The following is a 14,408-nucleotide window of genomic DNA, read 5'->3' as shown; positions in this document are numbered from 1 at the left end:
ATTAGATTGTAACACTTATTTTGTAAAATTAATACTGTTGTGTAAACAGGATTATACATGTGTATATATACCCAGTAAGGTGTGAATAGGGAATTAGAAAGCACATTAGTCTTTAAGTGTTGAGCTGCATTTTTCAAGATTTAGCATATGGACCTTTGTTAGAATGAAGCTAGCTCTTTATTTTAATGAAAGCTCTTCTGGGTTATCAGCAATCAACATAGTATTAAACCACATGCCAGAGCGTGCCTCACTGTTAATTTTTGCTGTTGTGTCAATTGACAACAATATGACACCACTGGACTATCTAAGAATAGAGAGAAAGTAGGATTTTATATGTTAGTATGCTAGGCACAGTGGACTGAAAAGGAAGTGAAGAGACACTGAAAAATCATTGACCCCTTTTGTAACAGTAGACTTTTTAATAAAATTGTTTTTTTTTTAAATGGACTAACCAATCTGACAATTTGAACATGGTGAAGTGTTTTAACCTCACTGATGGATTGGTGTATTGATTATTGATTAATCTCTTAAACTACAGTGGTCGATAAGGGTTCAGTCTCCTGAGTGGCTACAGGATCAGGAAGATTATTACCAATATTATTAGAATGAGAGACTTGAGGATCACACAGGAAACACTTGCAATTTATCACCAGTCCATTGATTAACAAATCCACTAAACAGATGAACAATCCCACAAGCCCTGAAATACAACAGCAGATAGAGCAATAGTACCAAATGTTCAGCCCTCACTCACATCTCCTGCTCGGAAACCCCAAATAATCAGTCATTATCTTCCTCATCATCAACAATGGGTGTCTCCCAAGGCATGCAATCTGGAATACACTTTTATAATTTGTTGTGCTGATGCCCATTGAGGTTCATACATATTTATGAAAATTTCAATCCCTTTACCATGCTTCCACACCCCACTAATTTTGGGGTGCCTGTTTTTCAAAGGTTAACTTGTTAATTCCTCTTATACTCATTATCATAGAATATCAGGGTTGGAAGGGATCCCAGGAGGTCATCTAGTCCAACCCCCTGCTCAAAGCAGGGCCAATTCCCAGACAGATTTTTGCACCAGATCCCTAAATGGCCCCCTCAAGGATTGAGCTCACAACCCTGGGTTTAGCAGGCCAATGCTCAAACCACTGAGCTATCCCTCTCTCCAGTGACATTTATGTCACTCAGTCACTATAACAACTTGTGGTAAATACATTGCTGACACTCTATGTCTGCAATAATCCCAAACGTATTTTAAATGGAATTAAATGGTATATTACAGTATATATTTCCTAAATATCAGCATTAACATATCTATTGTAACTGTTTCATCTTGTGACATGGACTCATTCATTGGTTAGCTACTCGTGACAGCATATCTTGAGGCCTGAGGCCTTGTTTGCCTCAGCTAAATATCTTACAGGCCTGTGGCCTGTAGGCCCTGTGCTACAGCATTAATCGATATTAATATTTTTCCTCTATATCCCAAATATACTTGATATATCTTATTTTGGCTATGGTGTTTTTCTGTATTATGATTTAAATACCCACATATTTTGATTATAAATACCTAATGCTCCAGATTAGGCTTGCCTAACAATCTGTATAAGAAAGCCAATGTTTTTTTCTATAAATCACATATAATATTAGTTAACACAACTAATATAAAGTAAAATTAAATTGTCCTGTTTATTAGAATCATAGATGTTGGAGATGAAAATGACCCCTTAGGTCTCATGCTCCATCTTTTTTCCTATAGTACACTTAGATTGTTTTCCCTGTGGTACATTTTTTTAGTATTTGATCCAAACTTTGTTGAAAAGTCCCAAGCAATGCATCTTTTATCAGTTCTCTTGGGAAACTATTCTAAACAGTAATAGAGCTCATTGTTAGGCAGTTTTTCCTGTTATTTAGCCCACATTTTCAAAGATTTAATTTTATCTGGTTATCTAATTGCTCTTCTGTTCACTACCTTCAATATGTCAATATATTTCTGAGATTTACAGAATTTAATGCCATACTCCAGAACTGTATAGAGACTGGAATATTACCTATCTCCTTAGCAACATATTGCTACATAATTATATTCATCTTTTGTTGTTGTCTTATTGAATCACAACTCTTATGTAATTTGCTGTCCAGTATCATCCCCAGGGTTTTCTGTTCATATTTAAGTTCTCTAGTTTCCTTTTGTTATTTTTCTGTCCCCTTCTTTTTTCTTCCCAAGAATAAAATACCTGTTGTTGGTGGCTGGGTCAAAAGACTCCACAGATGTTTGCCCTCTGCTCTTGCTATTTCTCCTATATGCCACAGTTAACTTTCTTGTTTCTTCCATGTTATCACAGGTATTGTTTCAGTTGGGATGCTTTTGACTCTTTGTACTGTATATGACTGCTTTCTTGTATTCGCTTAGTAAGTTCACCTGCTGCTCAGAGTCCATGTACTAATTTCTAAGAAAGGACATCAGTTTACATTTGATTTTAATGTAACTCTCCTAGTCTTCATTCCTGAAAAAGTTTCATGCAACTTCCACCTCAGCTGACCTTGATTCTTTTGAAATTAGTTTGATATCCAGTTATTTCTTGAATTGAGTCTCATTGTTGGCTCTTGTCAGTGTCAACAGTTTAAACTCTTTTTTTAGAGCTTTCTTGGGAGGTCCATCAAAACTCTCCTGTTTTTCTTATTTTTTTCCACCAAGTCATAGGCCTTTATGTCTGCCCCCAAGCCCCATCTTCAGCACTAGCTCACTGCCTCAGCTGTTTGCCCAGCCACAAGCTTTCAAATAAAGAGCCAGAGGCACACATAGAAACTAGTAATTGTTATTGGTGTTTTTATCCCAGTTGAATGTGGAACACTGTTGTTACTTACTTTCGTCTCTATCTCATTTAGCTATAGAATTTTGCAGTTGTTAAGGAGAAGCTCAGCAAATCATTAATCAAACTTTTTTTTTTCTCATGTGCACATCTCAACCACTTTCCAGCCTGAAAACATACATTCTATAAAATACAATTCGAAAGGGTAGAGTATTTGTAAAATAGCACAGCAAATGACATTCAGTTTTACTTTATCCTGGAATAATTAAAAACCATGCCACAATTTTGTTTTTATGTTGTTAATCATCCCACACTTACGGCTATGTGCATAGTTTATCTTCTTTTTGAAAATTTTCACCTTGAGTTCCGCAAAATGGTACTGTGTAGAAGATAAATGGTTGTTTAGGAACATAACCTCAGGATATCAGAATGAATCATTATCATTTACTTTTGATGTAAGATCACTGATGTTACCACATCTGACCCTTTGGTTTGCCAGGGTTTATGGATGAATTTAAAATGCTATATGTTAGAATTAAATGTGAATTTACTGGAAAAACTGGGATTTATATGGTGGCTTGGGGTAGAAATGAACTAGTTCATAAGTTGATTTCCAGCTGAGCTATGACATTGCCTGATGTTTTAACGTCTAAACTGTTCTATATGAAATGATTTCTAAGTAAAGGATGATTTCAATAAAAATAAAAGCAGTTGCATACTGGGAAATTACATGAGTCAGACATTCTTTGGATTATTTAGTTTTGACTTTTAAAAAATGAACACATACTACATATACATTATTAAAAAGAGGCATACTCAAATAGTATGGACCTGAGACAGGCTGGAATGCAGGTATACATTCTTTGATTTGAACCACAAGAAGCCTGTTCTCATCCCCTCATAGGAAATGATCCATATGGGCCCCTGATAAACACCAAAAACAGAGAAGGGATTTCTTATAAGAGGAGAGATTACAGAAAGTGGACCAGCTAGTGACACCTGTATTTTGGACCTTGTCACCCTAATGAAATTTGTGCCCTCTCTTTTGGGTACAATGGTTTGATGCAATGGCCAGGTCCTCTGGGCACAGATTCACTCCAGACCATTCCAGTGGTTCGTGCTCTGAGAGTCAGCCTGGAACAAAGATGTGAATTTATCCTTGTGTTGGCAGCAAAGCCAGCACAACCCGAGGAAGGACAGTAACATGAAAGACTTCACACCATAACCAACATAAGCCTTAGATTTCTTACAGGCAGGATTGATGAGGGATTATCCCCGTTATTCTTCAAATATATGTTCCTACGGATGCTCCACTGGAGGATTTGTGGGTGCCTGTGGACTCTCAACCGAAGACTGCAAAGTAGTATTTGGGAGCCTGTGCCTGTGCAGAATGGTGCCTCATGCTCTGAAAGAGAGTATATAGGGAGGCACCACTCTGTTCCTTCTCAGTCACCTGCAGCTTGAGGTGGATAGTTCTACTGCCTGCTGTTTTCAGCTTCCTTCCTTAACTTGTAAATGACTGTTTTGTTTATTTGGTTTAGTTGTTTCTCTTTTTGCATTAGTTATTTTCATAATACCTTTATTTCACTTTATTTTTTGTGGGTCAAAGAGAGGGGTCAGCTCCTCCTTTTCTCCAAGTTTTGGTGTTGGAGCATAATTGTTATGCTGAAGACCTGTGAGACTTGCTGTAGGTCCTTTTCCCCTGCCAAATGAAGGTCTGTCTGGGTTTTAAGGGCAGATCCAAAAACAGCAGAGAGGCTAGACTTAAGCTCATACTAATGAGTATGCCCTAGATCCTGAGGTGTCTGTTTGCCTCCCCTGTACATTGGCCTTTATGGCACAGACACCCTTGGTCACTGTTGCTGCTTTGTCTGCAACCCCAGACAATAAAACTTCAAAAGAGAGGAAACATGCCTCCTGCAGCAGGGAAATAAAGAAGAGAGGCAGATCATCATATAAGACCCACTCTTAGGAGACCTCTCATCTCTGTAAGGATATAGTAGAGTCTCCTACTGAGTCTGGTACCATAGCATCACTACCAAGGAAGCAGTTCCGCTCGGAGGTGCCTACACAAGAGCAACTACCACAGTGGCACCTTCTGATCCCTCGTGGCACCGTGAGACACTGACAGGGCTGCCATTCATGACCCAGTACTGGTATCTTGCAGTGCCTCTGAAAGGGGATATGCCCCTTCAATCATCTCAGTACCACAACAGCTTCCATCTCACCACCCTAACTATAAGTTCAGGTGAAGGATATCAGAGCCCTCCACCTCTTTCCAGGTTCCTTTCTTCAGAGAATCTCATTACTTCTGACAAACCTGAATCTCCTTATGGGAGGATCTATCAGCTCCAACTCCACAATACAGCGACAAAAGCAGCATGTTGGGACTGGTTTAAAACTCCAGCCTTTGGTACTGATTAGAACATCAGAGTATGTTCTAATTCAGGGGAAGACTCCTCTGACTCATAGATTGGTACTGGGATCCATCCTGGTACCATTCTAGCTTATCCCTCGTATCCCCTTTCATAAAGTTGCTCCTGGGGAACCTACCAGACATCATAGATCCAGAGATTATGATTATCATTGGGGACCCTTCCCTTATACACCTCCTCAGTGAGGTTACAGGGACCCATGGGCCCACTTTGGCAACCAACTCCATCAGATGCCGAAGAGAAAGCACTGGTAACCACCAGTACTGTACCAACGATCGACTCCTACAGACTATCCTATAATAAAGTTCACACTGGCAACACACACCTCGGTACACACACTTCTCAGGTACTGGAAGATATAAACGAGGAACTGGAGACTCAGAGGAGATCTCTCCTCCATCTGGAAAGTCCTGTTCATTTCCAGACAAGATTGTAATGCCACTCCCACCCTTCTAGGTAGATGATACCCCCTTTGATGATGCAGTCCTTTGAACAGTCCTGGACTTGCCTTCTCAGTACCACCTCCTCATTAAGTTACTGCTTAGGAGTCTTCTATGGTGGAGTAGCCCTAGGGATTAGGGCTGTCAAGCAATTAAAAAAATGAATCGTGATCATGCGATTAAAAAAATTAATTGTGATTAATCGCATTGTTAAGCAATAATAGAATACCATTTATATAAATATTCATAGATTCATAGATTATAGGACTGAAAGGGACCTCGAGAGGTCATCGAGTCCAGTCCCCTGCCCGCATGGCAGGACCAAATACTGCCTAGACCATCCCTAATAGACATTTATCTAACCTACTCTTAAATATCTCCAGAGACGGAGATTCCACAACCTCCCTAGGCAATTTGTTCCAGTGTTTAACCACCCTGACAGTTAGGAACTTTTTCCTAATGTCCAACCTAGACCTCCCTTGCTGCAGTTTAAACCCATTGTTTCTGGTTCTATCCTTAGAGGCTAAGGTGAACAAGTTCTCTCCCTCCTCCTTATGACACCCTTTTATATACCTGAAAACTGCTATCATGTCCCCTCTCAGTCTTCTCTTTTCCAAACTAAACAAACCCAGTTCTTTCAGCCTTCCTTCATAGGTCATGTTCTCAAGACCTTTAATCATTCTTGTTGCTCTTCTTTGGACCCTTTCCACTTTCTCCACATCTTTTTTAAAATGCGGCGCCCAGAACTGGACACAATACTCCAGCTGAGGCCTAACCAGAGCAGAGTAGAGCGGAAGAATGACTTCTCGTGTCTTGCTCACAACACACCTGTTAATGCATCCCAGAATCATGTTTGCTTTTTTTGCAACAGCATCACACTGTTGACTCATATTTAGCTTGTGGTCCACTATAACCCCTAGATCCCTTTCTGCCGTACTCCTTCCTAGACAGTCTTTTCCCATTCTGTATGTGTGAAATTGATTTTTCCTTCCTAAGTGGAGCACTTTGCATTTGTCTTTGTTAAACTTCATCCTGTTTAACTCAGACCATTTCTCCAATTTGTCCAGATCATTTTGAATTATGACCCTGTCCTCCAAAGTAGTTGCAATCCCTCCCAGTTTGGTATCATCCGCAAACTTAATAAGCGTACTTTCTATGCCAATATCTAAGTCGTTGATGAAGATATTGAACAGAGCCTGTCCCAAAACAGACCCCTGCGGTACCCCACTCGTTACGCCTTTCCAGCAGGATTGGGAACCATTAATAACAACTCTCTGAGTACGGTTATCCAGCCAGTTATGCACCCACCTTATAGTAGCCCCATCTAATTTGTATTTGCCTAGTTTATCGATAAGAATATCATGCGAGACCGTATCAAATGCCTTACTAAAGTCTAGGTATACCACATCCACCGCTTCACCCTTATCCACAAGGCTCGTTATCCTATCAAAGAAAGCTATCAGATTGGTTTGACATGATTTGTTCTTCACAAATCCATGCTGGCTATTCCCTATCACCTTACCACCTTCCAAGTGTTGGCAGATGATTTCCTTAATTACTTGCTCCATTATCTTCCCTGGCACAGAAGTTAAACTAACTGGTCTGTAGTTACCTGGGTTGTTTTTATTTCCCTTTTTATAGATGGGCACTATATTTGCCCTTTTCCAGTCTTCTGGAATCTCTCCCGTCTCCCATGACTTTCCAAAGATAATAGCTAGAGGCTCAGATACCTCCTCTATTAGCTCCTTGAGTATTCTAGGATGCATTTCATCAGGCCCGGGTGACTTGCAGGCATCTAACTTTTCTAAGTGAATTTTAACTTGTTCTTTTTTTATTTTATCCGCTAAACCTACCCCCTTCCCATTAGTATTCACTATGTTAGGCATTCCTTCAGACTTCTCGGTGAAGACCGAAACAAAGAAGTCATTAAGCATCTCTGCCATTTCCAAGTTTCCTGTTACTGTTTCTCCCTCTTCACTAAGCAGTGGGCCCACCCTGTCTTTGGTCTTCCTCTTGCTTCTAATGTATTGATAAAAAGTCTTCTTGTTTCCTTTTATTCCAGTAGCTAGTTTGAGCTCATTTTGTGCCTTTGCCTTTCTAATCTTGCCCCTGCATTCCTGTGTTGTTTGCCTATATTCATCCTTTGTAATCTGTCCTAGTTTCCATTTTTTATATGACTCCTTTTTATTTTTTAGATCGTGCAAGATCTCGTGGTTAAGCCAAGGTGGTCTTTTGCCACATTTTCTATCTTTCCTAACCAGCGGAATAGCTTGCTTTTGGGCCCTTAATAGTGTCCCTTTGAAAAACTGCCAACTCTCCTCAGTTGTTTTTCCCCTCAGTCTTGATTCCCATGGGACCTTACCTATCAGCTCTCTGAGCTTCCCAAAATCTGCCTTCCTGAAATCCATTGTCTCTATTTTGCTGTTCTCCCTTCTACCCTTCCTTAGAATTGCAAACTCTATGATTTCATGATCACTTTCACCCAGGCTGCCTTCTACTTTCACATTCTCAACGAGTTCCTCCCTATTTGTTAAAATCAAGTCTAGAACAGCTTCCCCCCTAGTAGCTTTTTCAACCTTCTGAAATAAAAAGTTGTCTCCAATGCAGTCCAAGAATTTGTTGGATAGTCTGTTCCCCGCTGTGTTATTTTCCCAACATATATCCGGATAGTTGAAGTCCCCCATCACCACCAAATCTTGGGCTTTGGATGATTTTGTTAGTTGCTTGAAAAAAGCCTCATCCACCTCTTCCACCTGGTTAGGTGGCCTGTAGTAGACGCCTAGCATGACATCTCCCTTGTTTTTTGCCCCTTTAAGCCTAACCCAGAGACTCTCAACACTTCCGTCTCCTATGTTCATCTCTACCTCAGTCCAAGTGTGTACATTTTTAATATATAAGGCAACACCTCCTCCCTTTTTCCCCTGTCTATCCTTCCTGAGCAAGCTGTACCCATCCACACCAACATTCCAATCATGTGTATTATCCCACCAAGTTTCAGTGATGCCAACAATGTCATAGTTGTATTTATTTATTAGCACTTCCAGTTCTTCCTGCTTATTCCCCATACTTCTCGCATTTGTATATAGGCATCTAAGATACTGGTTTGATCTTTCCTCCCAGTTTTGTCCTGACTCTCCTTTCTCTCTGCCAATATAGCCTACACTCCCTCTTGTTTCTGACTCATTTTCCCGGTCTCCATGTTCCCCACTTACCTGTGGGCTTTGCTCACCTGTCCCCGTCGAACCTAGTTTAAAGCCCTCCTCACTAGGTTAGCCAGTCTGTGTCCGAATAGGGTCTTTCCTCTCCTCGAAAGGTGAACGCCATCTCTGCCTAGCAGTCCTTCCTCGAATAGCATCCCGTGGTCTAGGAAGCCAAAGCCCTCCTGGCGACACCATCTTCGCAGCCAGGCATTCACCTCCATGATGCATCTGTCTCTGCCTGGGCCCCTACCTTTGACAGGAAGAATTGAAGAGAATACCACCTGCGCTCCAAACTCCTTCACCCGTACTCCCAGAGCCCTGTAGTCACTCTTGATCCGCTCAGTGTCACACCGCGCAGTATCATTTGTGCCCACATGGATGAGTAGCATGGGGTAGTAGTCAGAGGGCCGGATAATCCTCGACAATGCCTCCGTAACGTCTCGGATACGGGCCCCCGGCAGGCAGCATACCTCCCGAGATGAAATCCAATATTTTTGGATGTTTTCTACATTTACAAATATATTGATTTCAATTACAACACAGAATACAAAGTTACAGTGCTCACTTTATTTTTTATTATAAATATTTGCCCTGCAAAAATAAAAGAAATAGTATTTTATAATTCATTTAATACAAGTACTGTAGTGCAATCTCTTTATCATGAAAGTTGAACTTACAAATGTAGAATTATGTACAAAAAAATAACTGCATTCAAAAATAAAACAATGTAAAACTTTAGAGCCTACAAGTCCACTCAGTCCTACTTCTTCAGACAATCACTCAGACAGACAAGTTTGTTTACATTTTCAGGAGATAATGCTGCTCCCTTCTTTTTACAGTGTCACCTGAAAGTGAGAACAGGCGGTCGCATGGCGCTGTTGTAGCCAGCGTTGCAAGATATTTACATGCCAGACAGTGGCATAGCTAGGACTGGAAACTTGGGTGGGCCCTGATTTTCGGTGGGTGGGCAATGACGGGGGGCTGGGGAAGAGGGTGGCAGGAGGGATTGGGGGCCCTCCTCCTCCAATCCTCTCCAACTGGTCTTATAGGGTGGGCAATGGAAGCTCTGGCCAGGGACCCCCAGGCTCCTGCTCGCTCCCAGCTCTGGGAGGAGACCCCTCTCTCCAACGTGCACGGCTCCCAGTACCCACCACCCCACACCGGTTCCCTCCAAGGCCTACCTTTTGATGATCTCCTCTTTAGCCACAGCAGGCAGCAGACACCAAGAGTGAGTAAGTGAGTACATGCTGCACTGGCTGGCATCCTACTCTCTGTGCATGCACAAGTGAGGATTCAGCCAATCATGCCCTCTGGTGGGGAATTAAAAAAAAAAAAAACAAAAACAGAAAAGCCCCTAAACCCGCAAATTGGAAGCTACTTAAAAAAAACCCCCAGATTTGCTTTATTGTAAGAGGACTTCGGACAAGGACACTGGCATGGAGAGGCAGAGCCCCTGGCAGGTGAGGGGCAGTGAGCACCCCCTTTGCCTTCCCAGCCCATGGGGCGGCACCAGCCTTGCAGGGGAAAGGTTTCCTCCCACCTTCCATGTCCTCTATGGTGCCTGGATAGAAACGGTTATGCTACATGCTGCAGGCCAGGGACTCAGGCGGCAGCGCCCCTATGGGAGAGGGATGCCCCGGGTCTCCCTTTGCCCGTGCATCAGGAGGTACCTGTTGCTTCTGGCCCGGCTCTGCAGTGTTTGACTCTCACTAGCAGCTCCTGGCAGGGGCGGCCCTGCTGCTGCTGCCCCGCTGCTCGGCGGTCTATGGTGGCTCCTCCTCTAGCAGGAACCAGATGAGGAGCACGGCTATCAGCCCCATCAGCAGCGCCTGCCACAGATTGGCCAGCGACTCGCCTGTGGCCTGCACCGGGGAAGCAGTGTCCAGCCACAGAGAAGGTTGCTGTGGCAACAGGGAGTCATCTTGGGCTATGGTCGGAATGGCACCTAGGTGCATGACTGGTGCTGGTGCTAGGGTGGGTGTGGATGCTAAATGGGTGGGCCGTGGCCCACCCAGGCCCACTAGTGGCTACGCCCCAGTGCTTGATGTGTTAAAGTTTCATATGTCTCTTCATGCTTCGACCATCATTCCAGAGGACATGCGTCCATGCTGGTGATGGGTTCTGCTTGATAACGATCCAAAGCAGTGCAGACCGACGCATGTTCATTTTCATTATCTAAGTCAGATGCCACCAGCAGAAGGTTGATTTTCTTTTTTGATGGTTTGGGTTCTGTAGCTTCCGCTTTGCAGTATTGCTCTTTTAAGACTTCTGAAAGCATGCTCCACGCCCCGTCCGTCTCAGATTTTGGAAGGCACTTCAGAGTCTTAAATATTGGGTCGAGTGCTGTAGATATTTTTAGAAATCTCACATTGGTACCTTTTTTGCGTTTTGTGAAATCTGCAGTGAAAGAGTTCTTAAAACGAACAACATGCTGGGTCATCATCCGAGACTGCTATAACATGAAATATATGGCAAAATGCAGGGAAAACACAGAGCAGGAGATATACAATTCTCCCCCAAGGAGTTCAGTCACAAATTTAATTAATGCATTCTTTTTTTAACGAGCGTCATTAGCATGGAAGCATGTCCTCTGGAATGATGGCCAAAGCATGAAGGGCCATACGAATGTTTAGCATATCTGGCACGTAAATACCTATCAATGCAGGTTACAAAAATGTCATGCAAACATCTGTTCTCACTTTCAGGTGACATTGTAAATAAGAAGTGGGCAGCATTATCTCCCATTAATGTAAACAAACTTGTTTGTATTAGTGATTTGCTAAACAAGAAGTAGGACTGAGTAGATTTGTGGGCTCTAAAGTTTCACATTGTTTTGGTTTTGAGTGCAGTTATGTAACAAAAAAAAAATCTGCATTTGTAAGTTGAACTTTCATGATAAAGAGATTACACTACAGTACTTGTATGAGGTGAACTGAAAAATACTATTTCTTTTGTTTAACGTTTTTACAGTGCAAATATTTGAAATAAAAATAATATAAAGTGAGTACTGTACCCTTTGTATTCTGTGTTGTAATTGAAATCAATATATTTGAAAATGTTGAAAAACATCCAAAATATCTAATCAATTTCAATTGGTATTCTGTTGTTTAACAGTGTGATTAAAACTGCGAATAATCACGATTAATTTGTTTAATCACAGTTAATTTTTTTGAGTTAATTGCGTGAGTTAACTGCGATTAATTGACAGCCCCAGTAGGGACATATACTCGAAGAAGATGGAGAGATTACTTACCTTACAGTAACTTGAGTCCTTCAAGATGTTTTGTCCCTATCGGTGTTTCACCTCCTGCAATTCTTGCCCTCTGCAGTTGAGTTATGGTTCATGGAACTGAGTGATGCCTCCCTATATGCACTCGATCAGAGCACAAACACTGTTTTACACAGGCGGGGGCCCTTGAATACTGCTCAACTTTCCGGTTGAGAGTGCACGGGTATGTGCATATGCTTTGGGGGGAGGGATAGCTCACTGGTTTGAGCATTGGCTTGCTAAACCCAGGGTTATGAATTCAGTCCTTGAAGGGGCCATTTAGGGAAGTGGGGTAAAAAAAACCAAAAAACTGTGTGGGGATTGGTCCTGCTTTGAGCAGGGGGTTGGACTAGATGACCTCCTGAGGTCCCTTCCAACCCTGATATTCTGTGATTCTATAATAGAGCACCCATAGCAAGAAAACATCTCAAGTTACTGTAAGGTAAGTAACATTTCCTTTCTTTGCCACCCTCTCTGGTGTTCTATAAGGATTCAGTTGTACTCTGTACCTTTCCGGTTCTTCTCCCTAAAGTTTATCCCACTTTCCATCCAGATTAGTACTATTTCCTTACATTTCTTTTCTAGTCTCAATTCCAGGTTAGAATAGAGTGAATCTGGTACACTCTTGAAATCAGGAGAGCCTTAAAATGAATTTAAGCAGGACATGGCCTAATATGCTCTGAACACATTATGTCTGTGGAAGCCAGGAACAGGCGTGATGTTTCCAGGAGTGTAGGGCCACATGTTTACCTTTAACATGAGGCGCTTGTGCGCTGCATGTTTAGCATGACACTATCCTGCACTGCTTTGGATCTGCTGGTATTGTATGTAGTCCCCACCTTTGACCTGATTTGGCTCCTTTGGGTTCTAGAGTTATATAGCTGAATTATGGCTACCCACTTCACAGGTGCAAACTGGAGATTAGGGAACAGATTTCTTGTGTCTGCTCCCCTCTCTAGTATAGAAAAACATTATTCATCCCAATGTTTGTCAGACCTGGAAATTTTTGTAGTCTGGTGAAAGGAGTCCTCCAGTTTCCAGGACCAAGATTTTTCAAAATGGGGACCTAGAGGTAGGCTTCTAAGTTCATATTTCGAAACCTAAAGAAATATACACCTCTACCCCGATATAATGCTGTCCTCGGGAGCCAAAAAATCTTACCGCATTATAGGTGAAACCGTGTTATATTGAACTTGCTTTGATCCGCCAGAGCGCACAGTCCCGCCCCCCCCCCCCGGAGCGCTGCTTTACCGCGTTATATCCGAATTCGTGTTCTATCGGGTCGCGTTATATCGGGGTAGGGGTGTATATGTATTATTTTCAAAAAAGTTGAACTTCCAGCATCTCCCCAATGACTACAGTGGGAGTTGGGTGCTCACAATCTTTGCATATCATACTGCCTATTCAGGAATCTAAATATGACCATAACAACCTTTAGACACCTGTTTTTGAAAATCTTGACTTAGATATCTGCACCCTTTATCCCATTGAGCTACTGGTGGAAGTTCTACCTCCTGCATCAGCAGAGCACGTTATTTCAAACATTTCAAATTTTTATTGTTTCTAAAATAATTTGTGTTTTTTGGTTAAAACGCCATTCCTCTCTTCCTGCAAAATTTGGATGTATTCAAATCTGGAGTTGTGCTTTGAGTCCATCTGTAGTTACACTATATATCGCCCTAAAATAGTTATCTGAGTGATGCTCCATGTCACCAATTACTTGAAACTAAAAATGTTGCTGCTGAACTGATCAGGATAGGTGCTTAGTGACTGAGGTTCTGTTAGCTAGCTTTACTCAGAAGTAAAATTAGAAAAGCCGGATGGTGATGTCTAATGAGTGTATTTATCCATTTATCTTGCTCTTATTTCAGGCTGATCAACTAATGTTTGCTTTGCATTTTGTAAGAGGAATGCACCCTGAACTTTTCCAAGATAACGTAAGTACTGTAAAAAAACAAAGGTTGGAAATATAGGCCATCACTGGAGAGATTGTGGAAAAGTAAATTTTAAAGAGGGGTTTTAAAGAGAAGGCAGCTGTATGGCTTCCAGGATCAAGATGGACATGTGGGAGTGTAGAGAGAATGGAAGAAAGTGCAGTGTGTTTGTTAGAGAAGGCTCTGACAGGAAGGTGATCAGAGTTAGCGTGCAGATCCCAACTAGGAGAGTGCTAGAAAACAACAGACAAGACGTAGGGTGATGGTGCGGATGAGAAGTTTGAATTTGATATGTAAATATATGTTGAGAAGGTT

The 14,408-nt window shown here is 41.9% G+C and overlaps 1 protein-coding gene across 1 annotated transcript in view; it reads left to right on the top strand.

Annotated features, from left to right (window-relative positions):
• DYNC2H1 (dynein cytoplasmic 2 heavy chain 1) overlaps nt 1–14,408 on the top strand; it is a 372,682-nt gene that overhangs the window by 182,239 nt on the left and 176,035 nt on the right. The window contains exon 71 of the mRNA XM_034758872.1: nt 14,031–14,096. Within this exon, the coding sequence (XP_034614763.1) occupies nt 14,031–14,096 (66 nt within the window). The remainder of the gene's footprint in view (nt 1–14,030; nt 14,097–14,408) is intronic.

This window comes from Trachemys scripta, chromosome 1 (genome assembly GCF_013100865.1).
Source record: "Trachemys scripta elegans isolate TJP31775 chromosome 1, CAS_Tse_1.0, whole genome shotgun sequence".
NCBI classification, from domain to species: domain Eukaryota; kingdom Metazoa; phylum Chordata; order Testudines; family Emydidae; genus Trachemys; species Trachemys scripta.
This window is presented reverse-complemented; position numbering and strand designations above follow the sequence as displayed.